We start from the raw sequence: 21,617 nt of genomic DNA, 5'->3' as shown, positions 1-21,617 counted from the left end.
GTCAGTGATGGATCTGCGTAATTCTCAATTAGAGCAGGTTTTCTTTTTTGTTCTTTTTGCTCTCAAACCCACTCCAATTTTCTGTAGTGTTTTGGTCTCCGATTTCTCTTTATTTTCAGCTTCTGTACGTGTCATTTTGTTATTTTCCACATTTTGATTGGTCATTGAACTTACCTACTTTTTATTTCGCGTATCAGTTGGTTTATCAGCTGGTTCATCAGCTTGTTTGTCGGCGGCCACCAAGTCGTCTGCATTTTTGCCTGAGATCTGCAATTTCTTTTCTTGGTTTTCTTACCACTTTCTTTCTTCGAATTTGGTAGGTATTATAATCTTCTTTAGTTTTTGTAACTATGTAGATATTTTTGCCATTTTTAACTTTTGCTTCTGATCTCTTTTCTACTTCATTGTTCCATCATGAAATTTATTTGTATTCTGCCTCTTACACTGTCTAGCTCTTTTATATATAATCTTATTGAAAAGAAAAAGTTTGTTTATTTTGAACATCTTAGAACAGTGAAAAGTTTTGAAAAATCGAACCAGAAGACTCAAGCAATCATTCTTTCAATCATGGTGTTATTTTAATGATAGAAAGGGACAATAAACGTATATTTTCAAATAATTAAGTTGCTGTGTTACAAGTCGTACCTATTCATTTTAGCAGTTCCAGAGACAAATCTATGCTAGTACCGAAAAATATTAAATGGGACGACTTTGTAAGTAGTTTTCCTTTAAGAATGTAGCTATTTGCCAAACGAAATATTTTCATGTTTTGGCGTAGAACTGTTAACAAGAATGAATTAAAATATTTCGCAGAATACCAAACTGTTGATTCGCGGTTGTAAGAAATAACAGCAAAAACTTCTGAAAGAATTCACAGTTTATTCTCCACAAACAATAAAATAAAATTGAAAACCCTATATATTTACTTAGAAAAAATCGAGAACGACAAAAAATAATATTTCCAGAAACATGTGATTCCTGTAAACATATTTACGTCAAGGTTAATTAAAAATAATTGTGATTGCTAGTTATTTGTTTGTGATATATGTATAATCACTCATAATTACCTACGACAAAAACCCAAATTATAATGAAATTAAACTGAAATTTAACTTCATGGTTACCTACAGAATTGTAATCTTAAGGTACTACACAACACAAAAAATGCAGCACATTCGATCTGACTGGAAATGTAAATACGCTATTTTTATCTTCAGATTTTTACTTTTTCATTAAAATAATGCGAAATTTACAGCTGGGTTCCCCATAAATAAATATCAAATAATTTCTCAGTATTAAATAATTCAAAGAAATATTTTATAAAATTTAAATTCTTGTTTGATTGCTTTTTATTGTAGATCAAGAACTACTTACCTGACCTATCTTAAGTTAGTAATTTTATATATGCAAAACACGCATCTATGTTAAATGTTAATTAGATACAACCTCTTCTCGTCAAAAAAAAAACAACATTTAATTCTTCACTAAAAACTCTGTATTTCCGCAAAACACATACATAACTAATACAAAATTTACAAAAAAAACAGCTAAATAGTTGTAAACAAATCTGGCGAAAACCAGTTGACACACTGACTCAACGCATAATTAGCCGACGAAAATTCCTTAATTCCATTCATTGTAAGGTGGTTCCTTATCCTCATTGTGGCAACAAAACCATAAACCAACATTTGAGAGCAAGCAATTTAATCATTCGTTCTTAACAAACTTATTTAAAGCAGTCCTTTATCGCTAGCGATAACTAACGTAAAAATACTGATCTAATTCCACAATAATAAAAAATAGAATGATAAAGATAACCAAATGAAGTCCCCAAAACTGGTTTACTCTGTAAAGAAAAGTGTGCGTATTCGCCAGTGAAGTTACCGTTTAACGATGTCCTCCCCTTCTTTTTAACAGTAAGGTGTTGTCAAATATCATGTCAGTACGGTTTTTCACAACAGCGAAACCACATGTGTTGAAGTGAAAGTGTCTCGGTTTTAACAACATTTTTCCGTGTGAGTGTTTCCTGCGGCCGTTGTTGCGGTATGGTGAAAAAATTCCATGAAACAGGTCAGTTCAACATTTAATTTCGGCATTTCGGGAACTTAAGCCCGTTGCACACGGCCAGATCGGCGAAATTCATTAAATTAAAAAAAATAGAGATTTCTGACAATTTTGAGGATGAGAAAGTTATCTACATATAATCGTTTCTAGTCAATGAATCGAGCGACCTATGAAACTCAAGGTCATCTAATTGTGATGAATTACCAGTTGTTTTAGCACGGGGTGCCATTTATGGGTCAGCAAATTTTTTTAATAGAGCGATTTAAAATACTTAAAGATTAATTTTACTACAATACTTATTTATGAAGGCTCCACGTGGAACGAACATGATAAAAAAATATATTAACAATGGGAAGTGAATTCTTGAAAACGTATTAATTATCTATATTGTATTAGCACTTTACGTAATGATAAATTTTTCTTTGTAAAACCGACAGTAAAAACACAAGGTTATAAATTTATTTTCTTACCACAAAAACCGTATTAGTTAAAAAATTGTGGTTATGAATTAAATACTGCTGAATTTTATAATTTTTTTCCCAAAAACATTTTCTTTTACCAGGGTAATAAGATTTTAAATTATTTTAATACATAGAGTGGTTGTACTTTAACACCTGATATAAACCCTTATCATCAAAAAGAGTTAGAAGGGTTATTTTCCATTAATTAGCATGTCTACACAAGCTATACTCACAATGCAACAATAACATCAAACATTTGTTTAAATAGGAACAAGTTTTATTAAACAAGATCAATTTACCGCTTAAGTAAAATGTTTTTTTTTTTTTATTATGCTGACTAATTTTTGCAGCAGATAAGTTAACAATTCTAAAATCAAGAATAAAAAATAATAGGATTCCATTTATTTTTTCTGTGACGTCAGGTGATTCATCTATTCTCGCTAATTTAATAATCTTTCAGTAGATAAGAAAATTATTGACTCTACATGTGTCAAATTAGACACCTAGAGAAAAGTACAGTTCCTATAACACTTTTAGTGTCAGTTTAAACTGCAGACATCGAAACACTTGCGAATAGCTCGGAATAAATAGATAACATAATTCTAATCCTGAACATGAAGAACAATGATGTGTACTGATTTTATTTTAACTATTTTATTTTGAACTGTCATATAAATTAAGATTTATATGACACTGTTGACAAGATATGAATGTCGCTTCCAAACCACCAATTTTGAACGGCGTATTAAATACTTGTACTCCTCCAGAGTACAAAAAATATTTGTTTTATGTGAAAATTAGAAAATTTCACAATCAGTTTGAAGTGAGTTCAATTTCCACTCACTTCTTTTCCGATCAGATTAGGCATCCTATCACATTCTAAATACACCTTCCATTGACATATACCTAGTTGAACTTGAACGGAAAGGACCATGACCTTCGACATCCTGCAGTTTCGTTTTACAAGTTCAAAACGAAATTTAGTAGAAATAAACTGCAGACTGCAGGTGTTAGAAGAGTTTAGAGAAACCTATAATAGTACAAGGGACATCAATTCTGAATTTTTAATGACAGTGGGACTTTTTTAATAACCCACTTTAATGATATTCCTGTTGTAATTATGTCTGCGATGTTTCTGTTGATTGAGGTAATAATGAACCATGTTATATCGAGCAAACAACATAATTTGTAATCGGTTCATCCTTGGAATTGAATCCGTATATTTTCTTCGAAATCAGATGTTTGCCGCTGCGTCTAAAACTATGTCATGGAAAAGCGTTTAACATAATTAATACCGTGCGTTCATTACTTATTTACATGAGTGGGGGCTGTGGGCGTTAAATTGACAGATTCTGATTGTCTTTGCTACATTCAGCCGCGTTGCTGTTTGAAACGTCAAACTTTCGAATTTTTTGAAAATAAAAGTGCCAAATGGTTTTCTCTGTGGAACATAAAACATTCATGATTGAGTCCTGTTTCCGAAATGTAGTTGCCATTGAAGGCGAATGGCATTATAACAGTGCTCTTTTACAAGAATTCATGCCTTCACGAACTTTTATCAGCCTACTGCAGATGGTTTCTTGAACATCTCAATAATGATAACTTGCTGGATTTAACATTCATTTCTGATGAAGCTTGGTTTCATCTCTCCGGTACTGAGTTTGTGTCAATTTGAATCACAATTATGAGATTTTGTTTTGTACGTTATGATAACTCTCAAAATATGAGATTTTGGTGTGCTGAAAATCCTCATGTCTTTCGTGAAACACCGCTCCATCCTGTTAAAATTGGTGTATGTCTCGCAGACGTATCATTGGACCCAAATTCTTTAAGGAAACTGTAACAGCACAAATATATCGAAACGATATCCTAATTGCTTTTGTTCAAGCGTTACAGGTTGATGAACTCCACGACGGATGTTTTCAACATGACCGTGCCATGGCACCATACAACAATAGACAATTTGAATTTTTTTACGTGAATTTTTTGATGATAAGAGTGATAATTTTACATTCAGGTCCTGAGTACCCCCCAAGCTCACCAGATTTAACCCCTCTGGATTACTTCCTGTTCGATCATCTAAAAAACTCTTTTTAAAACTCCCAATCACACCATAGAATTACCGAAAAGTGTGCTCTCATTACTCCTGTTGTGTTTGATAACATCAAAAGACGTGTCAATTTATGTATACAGGAGAATGGATACCATTTCCAACAGTTTCTTTAACTTTGTTTTCGCCTTTTAAGTAAATTTATTCACAAATCTGGAGAAGTTATTTTCTTTCACTAGTTTTTCTAGTTTTCAACAAGCAAGAGCTAACCTTTGTTTGCAAATTGATTTATTTCGGTATCCAACCAACATCACACATGTGTTTGTTTAATTGCATAATCTGAAAGTATCCGAAACCGAGAGGTTATACGTTCAAAATCACACAGCGTTCTTTGATCTACTCGTAAATAATTAATGAACATGCGGTATTAATTGCCGATATTTTGTAAACCCAATATTTGAAATACACACCCACAAAGACAAAAACTAAAATCCTTATAAACTGACTTTTAACTTTGATTTAAATTTTACGTTAATTTATGATAAGGCTTGAACTGTATGCAAAATGCATATACCTTAAAATTCGGATATTCAGAAAAATAGTACATTGTTTTATTAGGATTAAAAGTGGTGTTTTTGTGGCGAGCAAAAATTTGAATTTGCAAGGGGTAGCGTAGCGGAGTCAAAAAACCCACTTTTAATTCGAATGATTGTTAGGATTTGGAGGAATTAAGAATAGACAATATTGAAAATGTTAAATCAGGTTTACTTGTAACGATTCCTCATACGACAACTAAAAAGCTAAGATCATTTACCGTTTGGGGGAAAAATATTTTAATATTTACCATAAATATATAGCTCTTCGACCAAAAAATTTTCATGAACGTCGATTTTTCGTTAAAAACCGAAGTGGAAAGTGTCAGCGACAAGTAGTTGGGATTCACAAAATTAGCGATGTTCCACGAGAAGTAGCTAAATTTTTAAAATTGAGAAATCCCGATGAATATAGCGGATTTTGATTACGTCGCCCGTCTGCCATTCTCCTTGTAGATGCTGGAGGTGACATTATATCTCTCAAGAGACAGGGAGGGTGGACATCGAATAGTGTAGCGGAGGGGTACATAGAGGAATCAGTGAAACACAAGGAAGATGTGGCGCGAAAAATTTTTCGGTTAGATGAAGCGAGTACGAGTGGAGTGATTCCCCAAAAACCACCGAAGAGCAATGAAGTAAATATAACCGATGACGTAACTGACAATGAAATGGCAGCGATATTGACAAACATTGTTAACACTGCTGTTACAAAGGATAATAGTGACGACAAATCGTTAATCGAATTTTCTGAAAGTTGTTCTAAATTTAAATTTAATATCAATTTTAAAATTTTGAAATTCCTTATTAATAAAATTATAAAGTATTAAAAACGACATTATTAATATTTTCAAAATTGACGAAAAAATATAGTTTGAGATTAATTATTATTTGTTTTTAATCCTAGCATTTAAAAGATTTTTAAATCCTAGGAGTACAAGTGAATATTGCCTTAGTAACGCAAGTTTTTTTCCTAATTACAAAAACGTTTAGTGTTGAAATTGTCATTAAAAGTGTCATGTTTTAAGACGGCTGAAGAAAAATAGTATATTGTTCCACTCGCCTTTGGGTCGTTCCGGAAACTCTCGTCCTCGTGGACGAGGTGATAGTGGGGAACTGTGGAGAAAAGGAAATATCGCGTTCTGATTGGACAAAATGCAGTAAACATTCAACATTTTCTCAATATGAGCATAAAAAAATATTTACTAGCCATATATCTTTTTTTAAACAATGTCCTTTAAAAAAATGCATATTTTTCAATCTCATTGTATATTTGCCGATTAGGTGCATATTTGCGCATATTTTTGTAAAATTGTACCTCTATTCAGCAAAACCAAGACATTTCGGTAATCTTTACCTTGAAAAACCATCCTAATCCGAACTGGAGACATTCCGTTTATTGGTATATTGAATAGGCCGCATCCGGCTTAAAATTATTTTAATTCTCCCTTATTTAATTCTTGAGGTAGCATCCTTCTAGCAATTACTCATCTTGTCATTTACCCGTTTCATTCTTAGTTTTGTCAGTCTTTATTTTGGTACTGTCGAATGAACTTCGAATCCCAAATGCCAAAAGTTTCTGCAAGTGTCCACGGCTGAATAAAAAAATATCCCCAACTACTATTAGATTAGTACAAGGTTTATTCATGAAGGTTTAACGAACTTTTTTCTGCCGGAATCAATTCCAGTTGAAAAAATCATATTGATGTCATCGGATGTTACTACATACTTGTACAAAACTTCATCCAACTTAAAAATATTTTTCATTTACCCGTTTCATTCTTAGTTTTGTCAGTCCTCATTTTGGTACTGACGAATGAACTTCGCGCCCAAAATGCCAAAAGTTTCTGCAAGCGTCCACGGCTAAATAAAAAAATATCCCCAACTAGTATTAGATTAGTGCAAGGTTTATACATGAAGGTTTAACGAACTTTTTTCTGCCGGGACCAATTCCAGTTGAAAAAATCATATTGATGTCATCAGATGTTACTACATACTTGTGCAAAGCGTCATCCAACTTAAAAATATTTTTCATTTACCCGTTTCATTCTTAGTTTTGTCAGTCCTTATTTTGGTACTGACGAATGAATTTAGAGTCCAAAATGCCAAAAGTTTCTGCAAGTGTCCACGACTGAATAAAAAGATATCCCCAACTAGTATTAGAAATTAGTACAAGGTTTATTCATGAAGGTTTAACGAACTTTTTTCTTCCGGAACCAATTCCAGTTGAAAAAATCATATTGATGTCATCAGATGTTACTACATACTTGTGCAAAGCGTCATCCAACTTAAAAATATTTTTCATTTACCCGTTTCATTCTTAGTTTTGTCAGTCCTTATTTTGGTACCGACGATTGAACTTCGAGTCCAAAAAGCCAAAAGTTTCTGCAAGCGTCCACGGCTGAATAAAAAAATATCCCCAACTAGTATTAGATTAGTACAAGGTTTATTCATGAAGGTTTAACGAACCTTTTTCTTCCGGAACCAATTGCAGTTGAAAAAGTCATATTGATGTCATCAGATGTTACTACATACTTGTGCAAAGCTTCATCCGACTTAAAAATATTTTTCATTTACCCGTTTCATTCTTAGTTTTGTCAGTCCTTATTTTGGTACTGACGAATGAACTTCGAGTCCAAAAAGCCAAAAGTTTCTGCAAGTGTCCACGGCTGAATAAAAAAATATCCCCAACTAGTATTAGATTAGTACAAGGTTTATTCATGAAGGTTTAACGAACCTTTTTCTTCCGGAACCAATTGCAGTTGAAAAAGTCATATTGATGTCATCAGATGTTACTACATACTTGTGCAAAGCTTCATCCGACTTAAAAATATTTTTCATTTACCCGTTTCATTCTTAATTTTGTCAGTCCTTATTTTGGTACTGACGAATGAACTTCGAGTCCAAAATGCCAAAAGTTTCTGCAAGCGCCCACGGCTAAATAAAAAAATATCCCCAACTAGTATTAGATTAGTACAAGGTTTCTTCATGAAGGTTTAACCAACTTTTTTTTTCCGGAGCCAATTCCAGTTGAAAAAATCATATTGATGTCATCAGATGTTACTACATACTTGTGCAAAGCTTCATCCGACTTAAAAATATTTTTCATTTACCCGTTTCATTCTTAGTTTTGTCAGTCCTTATTTTGGTACTGACGAATGAACTTCGAGTCCAAAATGCCAAAAGTTTCTGCAAGCGTCCACGGCTAAATAAAAAAATATCCCCAACTAGTATTAGATTAGTACAAGTTTTATTCATGAAGGTTTAACGAACTCTTTTCTTCCGGAACCAATTCCAGTTGAAAAAGTCATATTGATGTCATCAGATGTTACTACATACTTGTGCAAAGCTTCATCCAACTTAAAAATATTTTTCCCGGTTTAATCCCTGTTAGCTCATGATATAAATAAAGTGTCTGGGGAAGTTAGAAATTTATTTCCAATTGTAAATTATTTAGTCAATTATGTTAGAAAAAATGTTTGTTAAATCACCTTTGAGAGTACAGTTTTTGCGAAATGCATTGACCAATTTACCATTACCTTCACAACTTGTTGTCCCTAGATGGAGAACATGGTTAACTGCAGTTGTCCTTTATACCAAAAACTACAATGCAATAAGAATTTTGTTAATGACCTGTCAAATGATGCTACCTCTATTAAAGAATCTAAAATAATTTTTGCTAAAACAGAACTGCCATCTCAATTAGCATTTGTTTCTGATACAATGTTTATACTTGAACGACCACAATTTAGCATTGGTAGATTGTATTCTGCCCGGAACAAATTGTTTTCAAAAACTATCCAATGTTCAAGGTAAAATAGGTGAAAAAGCTTTTAGAAAAAAATGTAGGTACCTACTTTGTCACTTTGTGAGTAATATATTGATCCAAATATAATAGAGAATTTAAAGTTTGTTCTAAAAACCTCATTTGGATGTTGAAAGATCGTTTTCACTGTTGAAACATGTGTTGCGTGACAAGCGTGAATCATTTCTAATGGAAAACTTTGAAAAACATTTAATAATCAATTGGTTTAATAAAAATTATAGCGATAATACAAACACTGCGTAAACGGTATTTTCTTACATACTTAGTTATAATTTGAATTCTTATACACCAAATAAACGTTATTAGACCTGTACTTTAACAATAAGTACTTAATCAAAAATGCCATTTTGTTTTATTACCTACACGTATTCAAATTCAGTATTTGCATATGCATGTCTTGCCTGTTTAACTGCATATTTAATAAAGTGATGTATATTTTGACCAAAAATGTGTGCATATTATGCACATACACATTTCTTCAATATTTTAATGCATACAATCCGAGCCTTATTAATGAATCACTCTGTGTGTGAATTAAAGTTGAAAACAACAAAAAAAATTAACGACATAAACAATAACACAGAGATGTTGAAGTATGTGATCCATGGAGTTAAAATTCGCACTTAAATATTTTATTAAAATCTTTTTAAAAAGTGTCGGCCATTTTTGCTTTTACATTGGTCATTTGTTGACATTTATCAGTATGGTTTAATAACCTGCTAATCTCTTGTGAAGGGTGACTCGACTACAAATTATGTTGTTCGCTTGATATAATCTTCCAACATTTAGGCTATGATTTAGGCGTCATAACTTCTAACCAAACTTTTAAGCAAATTTGATTGAATAAATAAATAACAAAACTTCAAGGAAAATAAAAACCAGAAATAATCAGAATTTCGTTGTAAATGCTAATCTACAAATAATTACAATTGCAAAAACAGAAATAATTGTAAAAAAACGCATTAAAATTCAGCCTGAGGGGTTTAGTAATTCATTCACACATTTTGTATTATTACCTAAGAATTTAAATTTCCAAGTTTTACCATAGTATGTATTAATATAAATATAGCAAAATTAACTTTATTATGGTTATGAAACCACACAATTAATTTTGCTATATCCTTATTCTTTGTCTTTTTTACGACATTTTCCTGATTTTGTTGTCAATTACACATTGTCTTTTTTTTCGTGTTTTTGCGTGTTCTACGTTTAAATGTATGTATTTCATGTACGCAACACGTAACTTTAAGGTGAATTTAATTCCAATTACTTTCTGCGCCGTAGTTTGTTTTAAATTCGTTATTACTTTTATTTCTGTTTTTCACTCCACACAATGTATTTATATTCTTCTGTGTTTCTGTTCATATTTTAGTACTAATTGTGACACTGATGCACTTACTGCAATGTAATGACTGTTTTTAATCTCTGAGGAGTTAAACAAATTTAAAAAAGAAGGTAGCAACTTAAACAACGGGTATTTAATTCCTTACTACATTACATACTATTAATACTACATATTTTTGCTAACGTTACAATTTTGGAAGGGACTCATATTGATTCGATCGTTACACTCCAAATCATTCAATTTTGGGAGGTTGGTGTTACTAGCAGTGTTGGGGACAGATACTTTTAAAAGTATCTAGATACAGATATAGATATGTGGAAGATAAAAGTATCTAGATACAGATTGTTGTCGATTTTTTAGAAATGTATCTAGATACAGATACAAAAAAACAGATACTTTTTGAAGCTTTGGCGTATAAAATAACTAAACATATGTTTATGTATTTTTTTATGTATTGTTTAATGAATTTTTTAAAATTAACAACATTTCGAACGTATTGTCACCTAAATTATTTCTTCTTGGTGTCAGAATTTGGTTTCCGCTACTAAACACCCGTTCCACAGGTGCAGAAGAAGGGATTGTGGTATTAAATTTAAAAAATAAACATTTTATCGTAGCATAGTTATTCAAGACTGAAGAATCTTTTCTTTTTTCCCGCAAATAGGCCATCGCTTCGCTGTTTGATGTGTCGCAAATTGTGCAATATTTATTACGTACGCTTAAAAAGAATATTTTTTTGTTTTTATTCCCATACTACAGTGTCCAAATTGTGTTTGAGTAGATCTAATAACTATCTCTAGCATTAAAATTAATATTTCAAAAGAATACGGGATATGATTATTCTGTGCTGAAGGTCTGTTGTCGCCAACCTGTCATCAATTATTATTCCTCAATATCGGCTTAACGATGTTTTTATGACCATGTCTGGTAATCGTCCATCCCGGTGCGGCAGGTATATATATTTTAGGAAGAATTGCTGGTTCCGTTTAAGGCAAAATAAGTACAATTTCTTAGAAAGATATTTAAACCCCTTATAGGATCAAAGGCTGCCTGGCAGGCCGGAATCAGCAGAGTGCAACTTTAAATTTTCAGATTTTTGTTGAAACTCATTTTATTTTAATCTCGTTTCACGATTTCTGAGAATATATCACGATAAATTATTATACCGAGGGTTAAACTTAAACATAATCGGCACATTCTAGGGCAAAACTGACCTACCAAGCCCGCCTCGCGTTAGGTCCAACAATGAAAAAGTGAAGAAATGACACATGTGGCAACAAGAAAAGATGCTACATTTGTCTGAAAAATAAAGGTATAAAACAGTAACAAATATGCGATTTATGCGAGAGAAATGTATGTATTGAACATTCGATTAGTCGATTACAGAACTAATTTGTGCTAATTGAAAAAATTAATCATTATGTAACACGCAATTATTATTTTCTAAAAATATTAATATACCTTAAACAAATATTTTTACTATTAAAATTACTCTTATTTAATAACACAAATCAAACCAGGTACACAGATAAAATGCATTGCCCCGATAAACGTAAAACGCAGTGAATAGTGAATTGTGGTTTAAGGTTTTTAAAATAACATCTTACCATGGCTTAGATTTATTACCCCTCAGGATTATATTTAAAGATGTATAAGTACTGAAGGCTACAGTGTAGGAAATGATGGTATTTAAAATATGAAAATTTCCGTGACACAACACTATTAGTGGACCTCTTACCTCTATTTTTGTTTATGTGACCAAAATCACCATCATGAAGTATCAAAAATTACTACTAGTATAACTCAACTAATAACTACTGAAAAAAAGTGAAATAAAAAAATGTATATGTATCTGCGCCATTAATTTTATATCTAGATACACATATTTTGTGCTTAAATTCGATTTTATCTAGATACAGATACTAGATACCCAAAAATGTATCTAGATACTTTATTTAGAAACAAGTATCTAGATACTGCCCAACACTGGTCATGAGCAGAAAATCACGCGGTATAACATGTAAATATAAATTACCAACAAGACATGAACCGGATCATTATGTACAGAGAATATCTGTCAACGGAAAATAACAGTAAATTAACGACGTAGATAATAATGTGACATGTTAAGCGATGGAGCTAACCGAAGAGCTCATTTCTGCTTACAAAAAAATAAATCATTTCCAAAATTTACTGATAATTTTATTTATTTAATAAATAATTTAATAAATTATTCAATCTTGTACCAAATTTCCTTATAATTTCATACATTTTTACTTTTATATTTGCTATTTTTGACTATCATGTAGTTTAATCACCGACATATTAAATCCTTTCCCAGAATGACTCGATTACAAATTATGTTAATATCGTTGTAGATCCAGAAAATTAGTGTTCTGTCGAACATAAAATATTGTGTCTTTAATTATAATTGATTAACACTTAACTGTTAATTTCAGGAGACTCATTAAATGGAATAGTAACAAGAAACAATGGCCCCACGTCAAACAACAAAATTAAAACACACTATCTTAACTTTGGCGAAGAAGATCAGATGGTTAGTATTTTACCACATTTAAAACAATATAGTTTAAAATATTTTAGGAAATATGTGGTTATACGGCAAATAACTTAAGGAAGTATATGACATGGGCAGCCTACGTAGCTACTTTTGGAATTTTACGACTGATATTCCACTGGTTCCCTCAGTGGAAATTATACGGAAGTCATTCAAAATGTCCCTTGAATCAAGCAGAGAAAGTCCTAATCGTGGTAAGTACTACGTTGTCAAATTACACAAATTGTGACGCAGTAACCCATCAAGGATAAATACAAAGAAAAATTCGAGACATGCTTTGTGGAGGATGTAAAAATCTTGACCGCCAACCAACCAGAAGCCGTCATCAGTATTAACAACACAAATTTTAAAAACGAAACAAACAAAAAATTGCTCACTGTATATTTGAACGATGGTACCAAAAAGGGTAAGAAAACTGTGACTTACAATCATCGAGTACTACATTTCGTTGCAGATGTTAAAGAAATGCGTATCATACATTGCAAAAAATTGACGTACGTTTGGGACGAAGATAAATATAAATTTATAAAACTAATCGGTTTGGAAAAAGGGATAACGAATTCAGAGTTTCACACACAAAAGGGCAACAACAAGGATGAACAGCGTTTGAGAAGAATTACTTATGGTATTAACGAAATCAATGTGCCAGTTCAAAGTATCCTAACACTCCTGATACTGGAAGCTTTAACTCCGTTCTACATTTTCCAACTTTTCAGTCTTATAGTTTGGTTCGCTGAATCTTACTACTATTACACCATTGCGATTGTTATAATGTCAGTATTTGGAATTTCGACTTCAATCATTCAAACTCGAAAAGTACTAACTCAATTTTTGCAACGCGCAGTACTTACGATTTTTTTCAGAACCAGAAAAACTTAAAAGGAACTGTTCTTTCTGCCGACAAAGTACTGGTGAAATACGGTGACGACACCTTTGAAGAAATACCAACGACTAAATTAGTACCAGGTGATATGATTGTAATTCCATCGCACGGCTGTGATATGCAGTGTGACGCCGTTTTACTTAATGGCAACTGCATAGTTAACGAAAGTATGCTCACAGGTACGTTTTACCTACAACAATGTAGTTCTTATGATGAAGTAGTACTCTATTCTAGGGGAGTCAGTACCAGTAACAAAAACTGCGCTTCCAAATAACGATAAGTTCTACGATTTTAAAGAACACAGCAATCATACGCTTTTTTGTGGTACCAAAGTTATTCAAACTCGGTATTACAGTAACGAAGTTGTGCTCGCAGTGGTCACCCGAACTGGGTATTTAACCACTAAAGGACAACTAGTAAGAAGTATTATTTATCCACCTCCGGCCGATTTTAAATTTGACCAAGACAGCTACAAGTTTATTATGATTTTGTCAGTGATAGCTCTAGGTGGATTTATCTACACAATTTTTTCAAAGGTACACAGTTCATTTCAATGAAATTATGCTTTACATTTTTTATAGTATTCCAGGCATATAGCGGCGTTAGATGTTTTGATTAAAGCTTTAGATCTAGTCACGATCGCCATTCCACCGGCGCTACCAGCCGCAATGACCGTAGGAAAATTATATGCTTTAAATAGACTAAAAAAGAAAAAAATCTGTTGCATTAATTCCAGAGTTATTAATGTTTCCGGTTCAGTCGACTGTGTTTGCTTCGATAAAGTAAGTAATAAACAAATTGCATAAGTATTATTTTAATAAAGATTTTATTTAGACGGGGACTTTAACTGAGGATGGTTTAGACATGTGGGGAGTGGTACCAGTCGTAAACAAACAAATTGAAAAACCTATTAAGGATATTCACAATCAGACGAAAGATTTTTTGATATGTAGAGGAATGCTTACCTGCCATTCTCTGACTCTTATTGACAGTAAACTCAGCGGTGATCCATTAGATATCAAAGTAAGTTTAGCAAAAAATCATAGTCTTTTCATAACAACTACGTGCTTTAGATGTTTGAATCCACGGGCTGGACGATGGAAGAACCAATGATCTCAGACACGTCAAAGTACGATCTTCTAGTACCAACAATAATCAGAGAAACAAAATTAGACCAAACAGTAAGTATTTCACACAGTAATTACATTTCTAAAGTCGAATTGGTTTAGAATGCAGAAGAAATAGGAGTTATACAGCAGTACCACTTTTCATCGACTCTTCAGTGCATGAGTGTGATTTGTAGAAGACTCGGCTGCGAATACTTTGAGGCCTTTACTAAAGGCGCCCCTGAAAAAATAATTTCATTATCTAAACCTGAAACAGTTCCTACAGATATATTGAATGTTTTGAAAGAATACACTGAAAAAGGGTACCGCGTTATTGGGGTAGCTACCAAAACAATCACCGGTGTACCTTTTCATAGAATTCCAAAACTCCAACGAGAAGAAATCGAATGTGATTTGGAGTTTCTGGGTTTTATAGTATTAGAGAACCGTTTAAAACCTCAAACTTCGTCTGCCATAACGACACTGAAAAACGCCGGCATGAAAATTGTAATGCTAACAGGTGACAACATCCAAACAGCCGTGAGTGTAGCTCGCGAATGTGGAATCATCTACCCAGGACACAGCGTAATTGATGTTATAACAATAAAACCTACGAAAACTGATGTAGCTAAAGTTAGATACCAAGATTTGGGGGCAGTTTTGTCGTACTCGAATCTAACAGATGTAGAGAAATTCCCAGAACGAAAGTATCAGCTTATTCTTAGCGGAACTGCATGGAGTGACATCAATCGATATTTTCCACAACTCATTCCAAAAATCGTGGCTAAAGGTGTCGTATTCGCTCGAATGTCTGGACTACAAAAGCAACAATTAGTAGAGGAATTGCAAAATTTGGGGTACTATGTGGGTAAGTCTCTTCGTACCATGGTTAATAAACCATTGATATTTACATTTATTGCAGCGATGTGTGGTGACGGTGCTAACGACTGTGGTGCTTTAAAAGCAGCAAATGTGGGAATCTCTCTATCAGAAGCGGAATCTAGTGTGGCGTCACCTTTCACCTCTCAAGAATCTAACATATCTTGCACAATTGACGTAATCAAAGAAGGCCGGGCAGCACTGGTCACTTCTTTCGGCGTTTTCAAGCTGATGTTGTGCTACAGTTTAACAGAATTCGCTTCAGTTATTATTTTATACGCCATAGATACAAATCTGACTTCACTACAATTTCTCTTTATAGACATTTGCCTCATTCTTAACTTTGCGTCGTTTTTTGGGAAAACTGAAGCTTATAACAAATTAGAGAAAGGCCCACCGATGACTTCCCTTCTGAGTTTCCTTCCACTAGCGTCAATTATTTTGTTCATGCTGGTTGTCGTCGTGGTTCAAATTTTCGCCTATTACTTTATTCAAACCTACGATTGGTTTGTTCCCTTTGTTTTTAACCCCGACAACACCATCTATTACAGCTGTTACGAAAACTACGCAGTTTATTGTGTCTCGATGTTTCAGTACATCATTATGGCCGTGATTTTTTCTAAAGGCAAACCATATCGAAAAGCGATTTACACCAACTACATCTTCCTCTTTACAATTATGTTAATGATTGCTGTTTGCTCTTATATTACGCTGGAACCAGCTCACTGGATTGTAGAAGCTCTAGAGTTAAAAATGCCCCCATTATATGACGGCCGAATCTTCGTACTAATTATAGCTTTAGCGAATTTTGTAATTTGCATGTTTATGGAGGAAATTGTCGTCGATTATTTCCTTAGAAAATTTGTTAGACCACGATTCCAAAATATAGATAAGTCTAGAAAAAAATATTTGACTGTAGAAAAAGAAATTACGGAACAAGCATGGCCAAATACGAGATCGCATAGTGGTACTTTTGAAATTATCAAAGAAGGATGTGAAAACAATACTACTACTTCTAACGTTGTAGAAATCACCAAGTTCTAAATTAAATAAATAAAACTGTCGATAGTTTAAACTCATTGTATTTAGTGAATTGTTTGTAAATGATATCTAGTATTTATTAAAACTAAATATAAGTACGGAAAACCTGCTGCATGATTGTACACCTTCTGCAGAATATCCCTTAACCTAAAAACTGACCGCTTCCGACGGTGGTCTTTATTTAAACTCACATTTTTCTTTCTCTGAAGTTGGCCGTTACCGCTTTAAGCTCATTCTGGAGCCCTCCGCTGAGACTTTCGCAGAACCGCTTCTAGGCTCTTCTTTAATCGAACGCCACCGACGATGACTCACGCATCGTACATACTAGAAATCCCTCGGGAAAACACATAGGCGTCGTTCCGGGGCGGCGTATGGGTTTATTTCGTAACAATACAATTAATTTAACTGGTCCTAGTATCAGACAACAGTTAACTATCTGATACTAGGGGGATAAATGTCAGGGGGGGTGATGTAGAAGAACTTAATTTTTTGATGCTGGAGTAACCCTACCATGTGCACCTAAAATCAATAACGAAGACGATGCACAAACTATTGAAATGACAGAAAATATTTTCTGACCACAGCTGTTGAAGCAAAAATTGGTAGAGGTGAAGTGTCAAATGTGGGTGAAATGCCACCTACATAAATAGGGAACGTCAACCTCTTACTGATCGCGAAGTAGCAGAATGTTTTCGAAATTCAACGCCAAGAAGTAATTTCTATTAATAAAACAGTCGTACCCTCAAACGACAGTAAGGTATCGAAAAAATGTTTGCCAGTGTCAAGATGAGTTTTTTCTCCGAATAAAACATGCTATTATGGTGACCAGATTTGAATTAAAATTTCGCGCTGAAAAAAAAACAGCGAAGTAGGATTTAAATAATTTGAATTTGAAAATCGTTAAACATAGGCAACCAGGTGCACGTTTACTTTTTTTCTGGTAGTTCGTAACTCTGCTAAAGAATTTTAGTTAGAGGGTTGGTAGCGAGGTGTGCTGGGTTGCTAGAAGGTCGCGACCATTGTTGTTTTGTTTGTTGGTGAGTGTAGCACGCGGTGAGTTAGCTAGGTTAAGTTTAGTTGGTTTGGTAGTTAATAAAAGGGAGGAAGCCTTTGTTTAACGACAATTAATCGTAACGACGACGACGCAAAAGTTTCCCCAACACGCGTAGCTAATTCTTGCGGCTGGAAATGAGTGAATTTTCGACCAACACTAACACGTGTTGTAAATTTATTTTATTGTTTGTAAACTCACAGACCATGTTAGGATTTTAATCGTTAACCGGTTCCAACACAATTTAACAGTCAGGAATTTGTTTTGATAAGCACTTGCTAGGAAATTTCATGAGATTCACTTAGTCAGGACTCGCCCTTTGTTTACAGAGTAATGAATAAGTCTCTGGATGCTTATACTTAAGTCTTAAGTGTTACATTATAACACTTCCTAATTTCTCACACAAGATTGCTAATAGTTCATTTACGGTAGTTAAAATTAACCTAACGTTATCCCACTCTGGAAAAAGGACCGTGAAAGTACGATATAATTCATAATGTTGTGGACTGAGGTACGGCAGGATGATAAATTTTTCCCTTTAGGCAGTTATCATCGTTATTATCATCAGATCATCACCACATTACCGAGGAGTTTTTCTCGCAACGCCTGATGATGCATTTTGTGTTTATTTATCATGTGTTAATAATATTAATAAAATTACCTACTGATTTAAAGTAACTTTTTTGTTAAATCCCGCCAGCTCGACTAGGAACCGCGCTCTCCGCTTCTGCCACGTATTTCGGTGTTATTTAACCTCAATTTCATTTAAATGTTCAATTCTTGTAACTCTGATATTAATGACAACGGAACAAGTGTTAAAGTTTCAAAAGGAGCAATAAACAACATTTAAATTCGCCATACATTCTCCTGAAGTTTTAAACAGCAAAGAATTCTTATCTGAGATTAAGATTGGACATCAGACAATTTATATAATGCAAACATTAATCAACAAAATATTTGCAGGACAAAAAACTAACAAAGAATAATAAAAACAAAAGGATCTGGTGTAAAATAAAACTAGTGCAGATAAAAAGTTACGTTAGATTAGGAACTGTAGAGCATCAAAATTTACAAACAATTTAAATTATACAACAAAATATTACTGATGTTAAAATTGTGAGGTTGAGAAAAATTATATGAGGTGAAAAATTGCAAAGCTAACACAATTAATATTAAACTCATGTAATTGTGTGAACGTAAAAACGTTCATTCGAGTTATGGGTTAATTTTTAAAAGTGAAGAAATTCAGCTGCATTGTGGGCCATCGTTTTACATTCCCCCAAACAAACACAAAAAGAACATAGCAGGCAATCTGGACGTTCAAAATGGCGTTGGACGAATGCGTCGTTCCAAAAAATTAGCGTCTCCCAGAAATATGATTCCTCCTGTGGACCTGTGGCGTTGTGCAAATAATAGTCTAAATCAAAGTAATAAAATGCACGTCCCACAATGTTGTTAATTTGTTCAATTAGATTTTACAGTTCAAACATGTGCTCGGTTGGAAAATACCCTTTCAACATGGCCGCTGCTAGAACAAAGAATTTACCTGATGTTAAATTATGCCACACTTTATCAACGATTCAAACAAACAATTTACATTCTTATGTTAAATTATGCCTTGATCAGATGACTGGTTACTTAAAACAATTAGCTTTGAGAGTTTATATCGTGGACTGTCTCCAGCTTATCCCAAACAAAACACGTGATAAATAAACAACATAAAATGTATCAGGCATTGCGAGGAAAGCTCCTCGGTGATGTAATTTTCAACGTTGCGAGAAAATAAATGTCTCGATGATGTGATGACGATAACGATGATAACTGTCTAAAGGGAAAAATGTATAATCCCTCCCGTACCTCAGTCTACGATATTATTAATTCTACCGTACTTTCACGGTCCTTTTCCCAGAGTGTGATAACGTTAGGTTAATTGTAACTGCCATAATCTTGTGTGAAGCATTAAGAAGTGATATAATGTAACACTTAAGCATAAGCATCCACAAACTTATTCCTGATTTAACAAACAAAGGACGAGTCCTGATAAGTGAACCACCTGAAATCTCCTAGCAAGTACTTTATCTAAACAAATCAGGACCGTTAAATTGTGTTAGACTTAGTTAACGATTAAAATCCTAACATGAACTGTGAATTTACAAACAATAAAACAAATTTAAAACACGTGTTTGCGTCGACAGAAAATTCACATGTTTCCGAGTAGAAAGCCGCAAGAATTAGCTACGCGTGTTTGGAAAACTGTGGCCTCATCGTCGTTAGGATTAATTGTCGTTAAACAAAGGCTTCCTCCCTTTTATTAACTACCAAACCAACTAAACTTAACCTAGCTTACTGACCACGTGGTTACACTCACAACAAACGCACCAAAAGTGACGCTTCTCGCCCCTCTGGCCTCCAAAATGAAGTTCTACCAATCCTCTCAACAGAAAATCCCCAAGGGGAGCTACCAACTACCAGAAAAGATCTAAACATGCACCTGGCTGCCTATGTCTAACAAGTTTCTTGATTGAATTTTTTTCAAATTCAAATTATTTAAATGTGATTTCGCGCCATTGTTAATTTTGTTTCAGCGCGAAATTTTAATTTAAATTCAGTCACCACAATATGTTTATAGACTATCTTAGAGCATTGTTTTGAGGATTGGTATTCCTGACTTCATCATGTGTCATAATTCAAATTTGACAGATAATAATAATTATTATCTAGTGGATTTTAGCCGGGAAATTTTAGATGATGATCAATTCGTGGGCTAATGGTAGGAACATGGGTTTGAATGTATGTAAATTATGATTTGTTATCATTCAATGACAATATAACCCAAAAAACAAAAAATAATTGATCAATTGTGTCGGGTATGCAACCAATTTTACACATTGACATTGACAGGTGGTTGAATGCAGTGGCGTAACCACTATCATGTCAAAGTCTTTTACATATCTCTGGGCGTAACGTACAACAACAATAGGGGACAGAAGTAAGTGATGTAATGACAATTTGGATATATGCAAAATGCAGATTTTTGTCTACTCTGCGTATTTAACTATTTTTTTGCATTTATTGTATATTTTAAATTTTTGCTGCATTTTTCGTGGTAATTGGTGAAAATCTTAATTTCAATACAGTTGGTTATTGACAGTATGCAGGTAAATAAGTACCGACCTTTTCTAGTAATGCGGACGGGTTTTTCCAAGACTTCATTTATAGGCACCCCCAATTAGGCGTATTACTGGAATTCTTGGCCTCAGAATTACGTCCTTCTGTCGAGTGTAAGGGGAAAGTATTTAAAGCACTTACAGTATTTTTTTTTTATATTATTTGCTATATAACGTGTCCTGTCCTGTCCTGACTTCTCTATTGTCCCAAATAAACGAATTTAAAACATTTCTGTGAATATATAAAAACCACGAAGTACCTACGTACATGTTTAAAAAAATTCTATTTTGTGAAACAAAAATTAATAATAATTTAATTTTTTAATGTACGTACAAAATTTGAATACCGAGCTATTTTGACGAAACTGTAAAAACTGCTATTTTTCAATCAGCAATTTTAGTAAAACGGTAGGGAATTTCTGAAGAAACGAAGCCGAAAATGACTTTTGGATATCGAAATTTACAAGAAAATGTTTTCAATTAATTTTCGGATTTAGTTGAAAAATGGTCCAAATGTCAAAGGTGCTAAACTCAGAATTATCTTATCAAATACTAGGCCCGCCCACCCACCCTCTA

The 21,617-nt window shown here is 33.4% G+C and overlaps 1 protein-coding gene across 1 annotated transcript; it reads left to right on the top strand.

Annotated features, from left to right (window-relative positions):
- Positions 1-1,622: 1,622 nt before the first annotated feature.
- On the top strand, positions 1,623-16,928 carry LOC135137990 (polyamine-transporting ATPase 13A3-like). The gene is made up of 12 exons (XM_064067793.1): positions 1,623-2,070; positions 12,796-12,893; positions 12,941-13,108; positions 13,161-13,320; positions 13,369-13,730; positions 13,778-13,976; positions 14,032-14,333; positions 14,379-14,579; positions 14,632-14,820; positions 14,871-14,978; positions 15,027-15,771; positions 15,826-16,928. Exons 1-12 carry the CDS (start codon positions 2,046-2,048, stop codon positions 16,824-16,826), a joined length of 3,558 nt encoding a protein of 1,185 aa, XP_063923863.1. The 5' UTR covers positions 1,623-2,045; the 3' UTR covers positions 16,827-16,928.
- Positions 16,929-21,617: the final 4,689 nt, after the last annotated feature.

Source organism: Zophobas morio, unplaced genomic scaffold, assembly GCF_036711695.1.
Source record: "Zophobas morio isolate AGI-343-1 ecotype UQ-CSIRO unplaced genomic scaffold, CSIRO_AGI_Zmor_V1 ptg000030l, whole genome shotgun sequence".
In the NCBI taxonomy this organism is placed as follows: Eukaryota; Metazoa; Arthropoda; class Insecta; order Coleoptera; family Tenebrionidae; genus Zophobas; species Zophobas morio.
The sequence above is the reverse complement of the archived record's forward strand: the minus strand, read 5'-3'. Positions and strand labels throughout refer to the sequence as shown.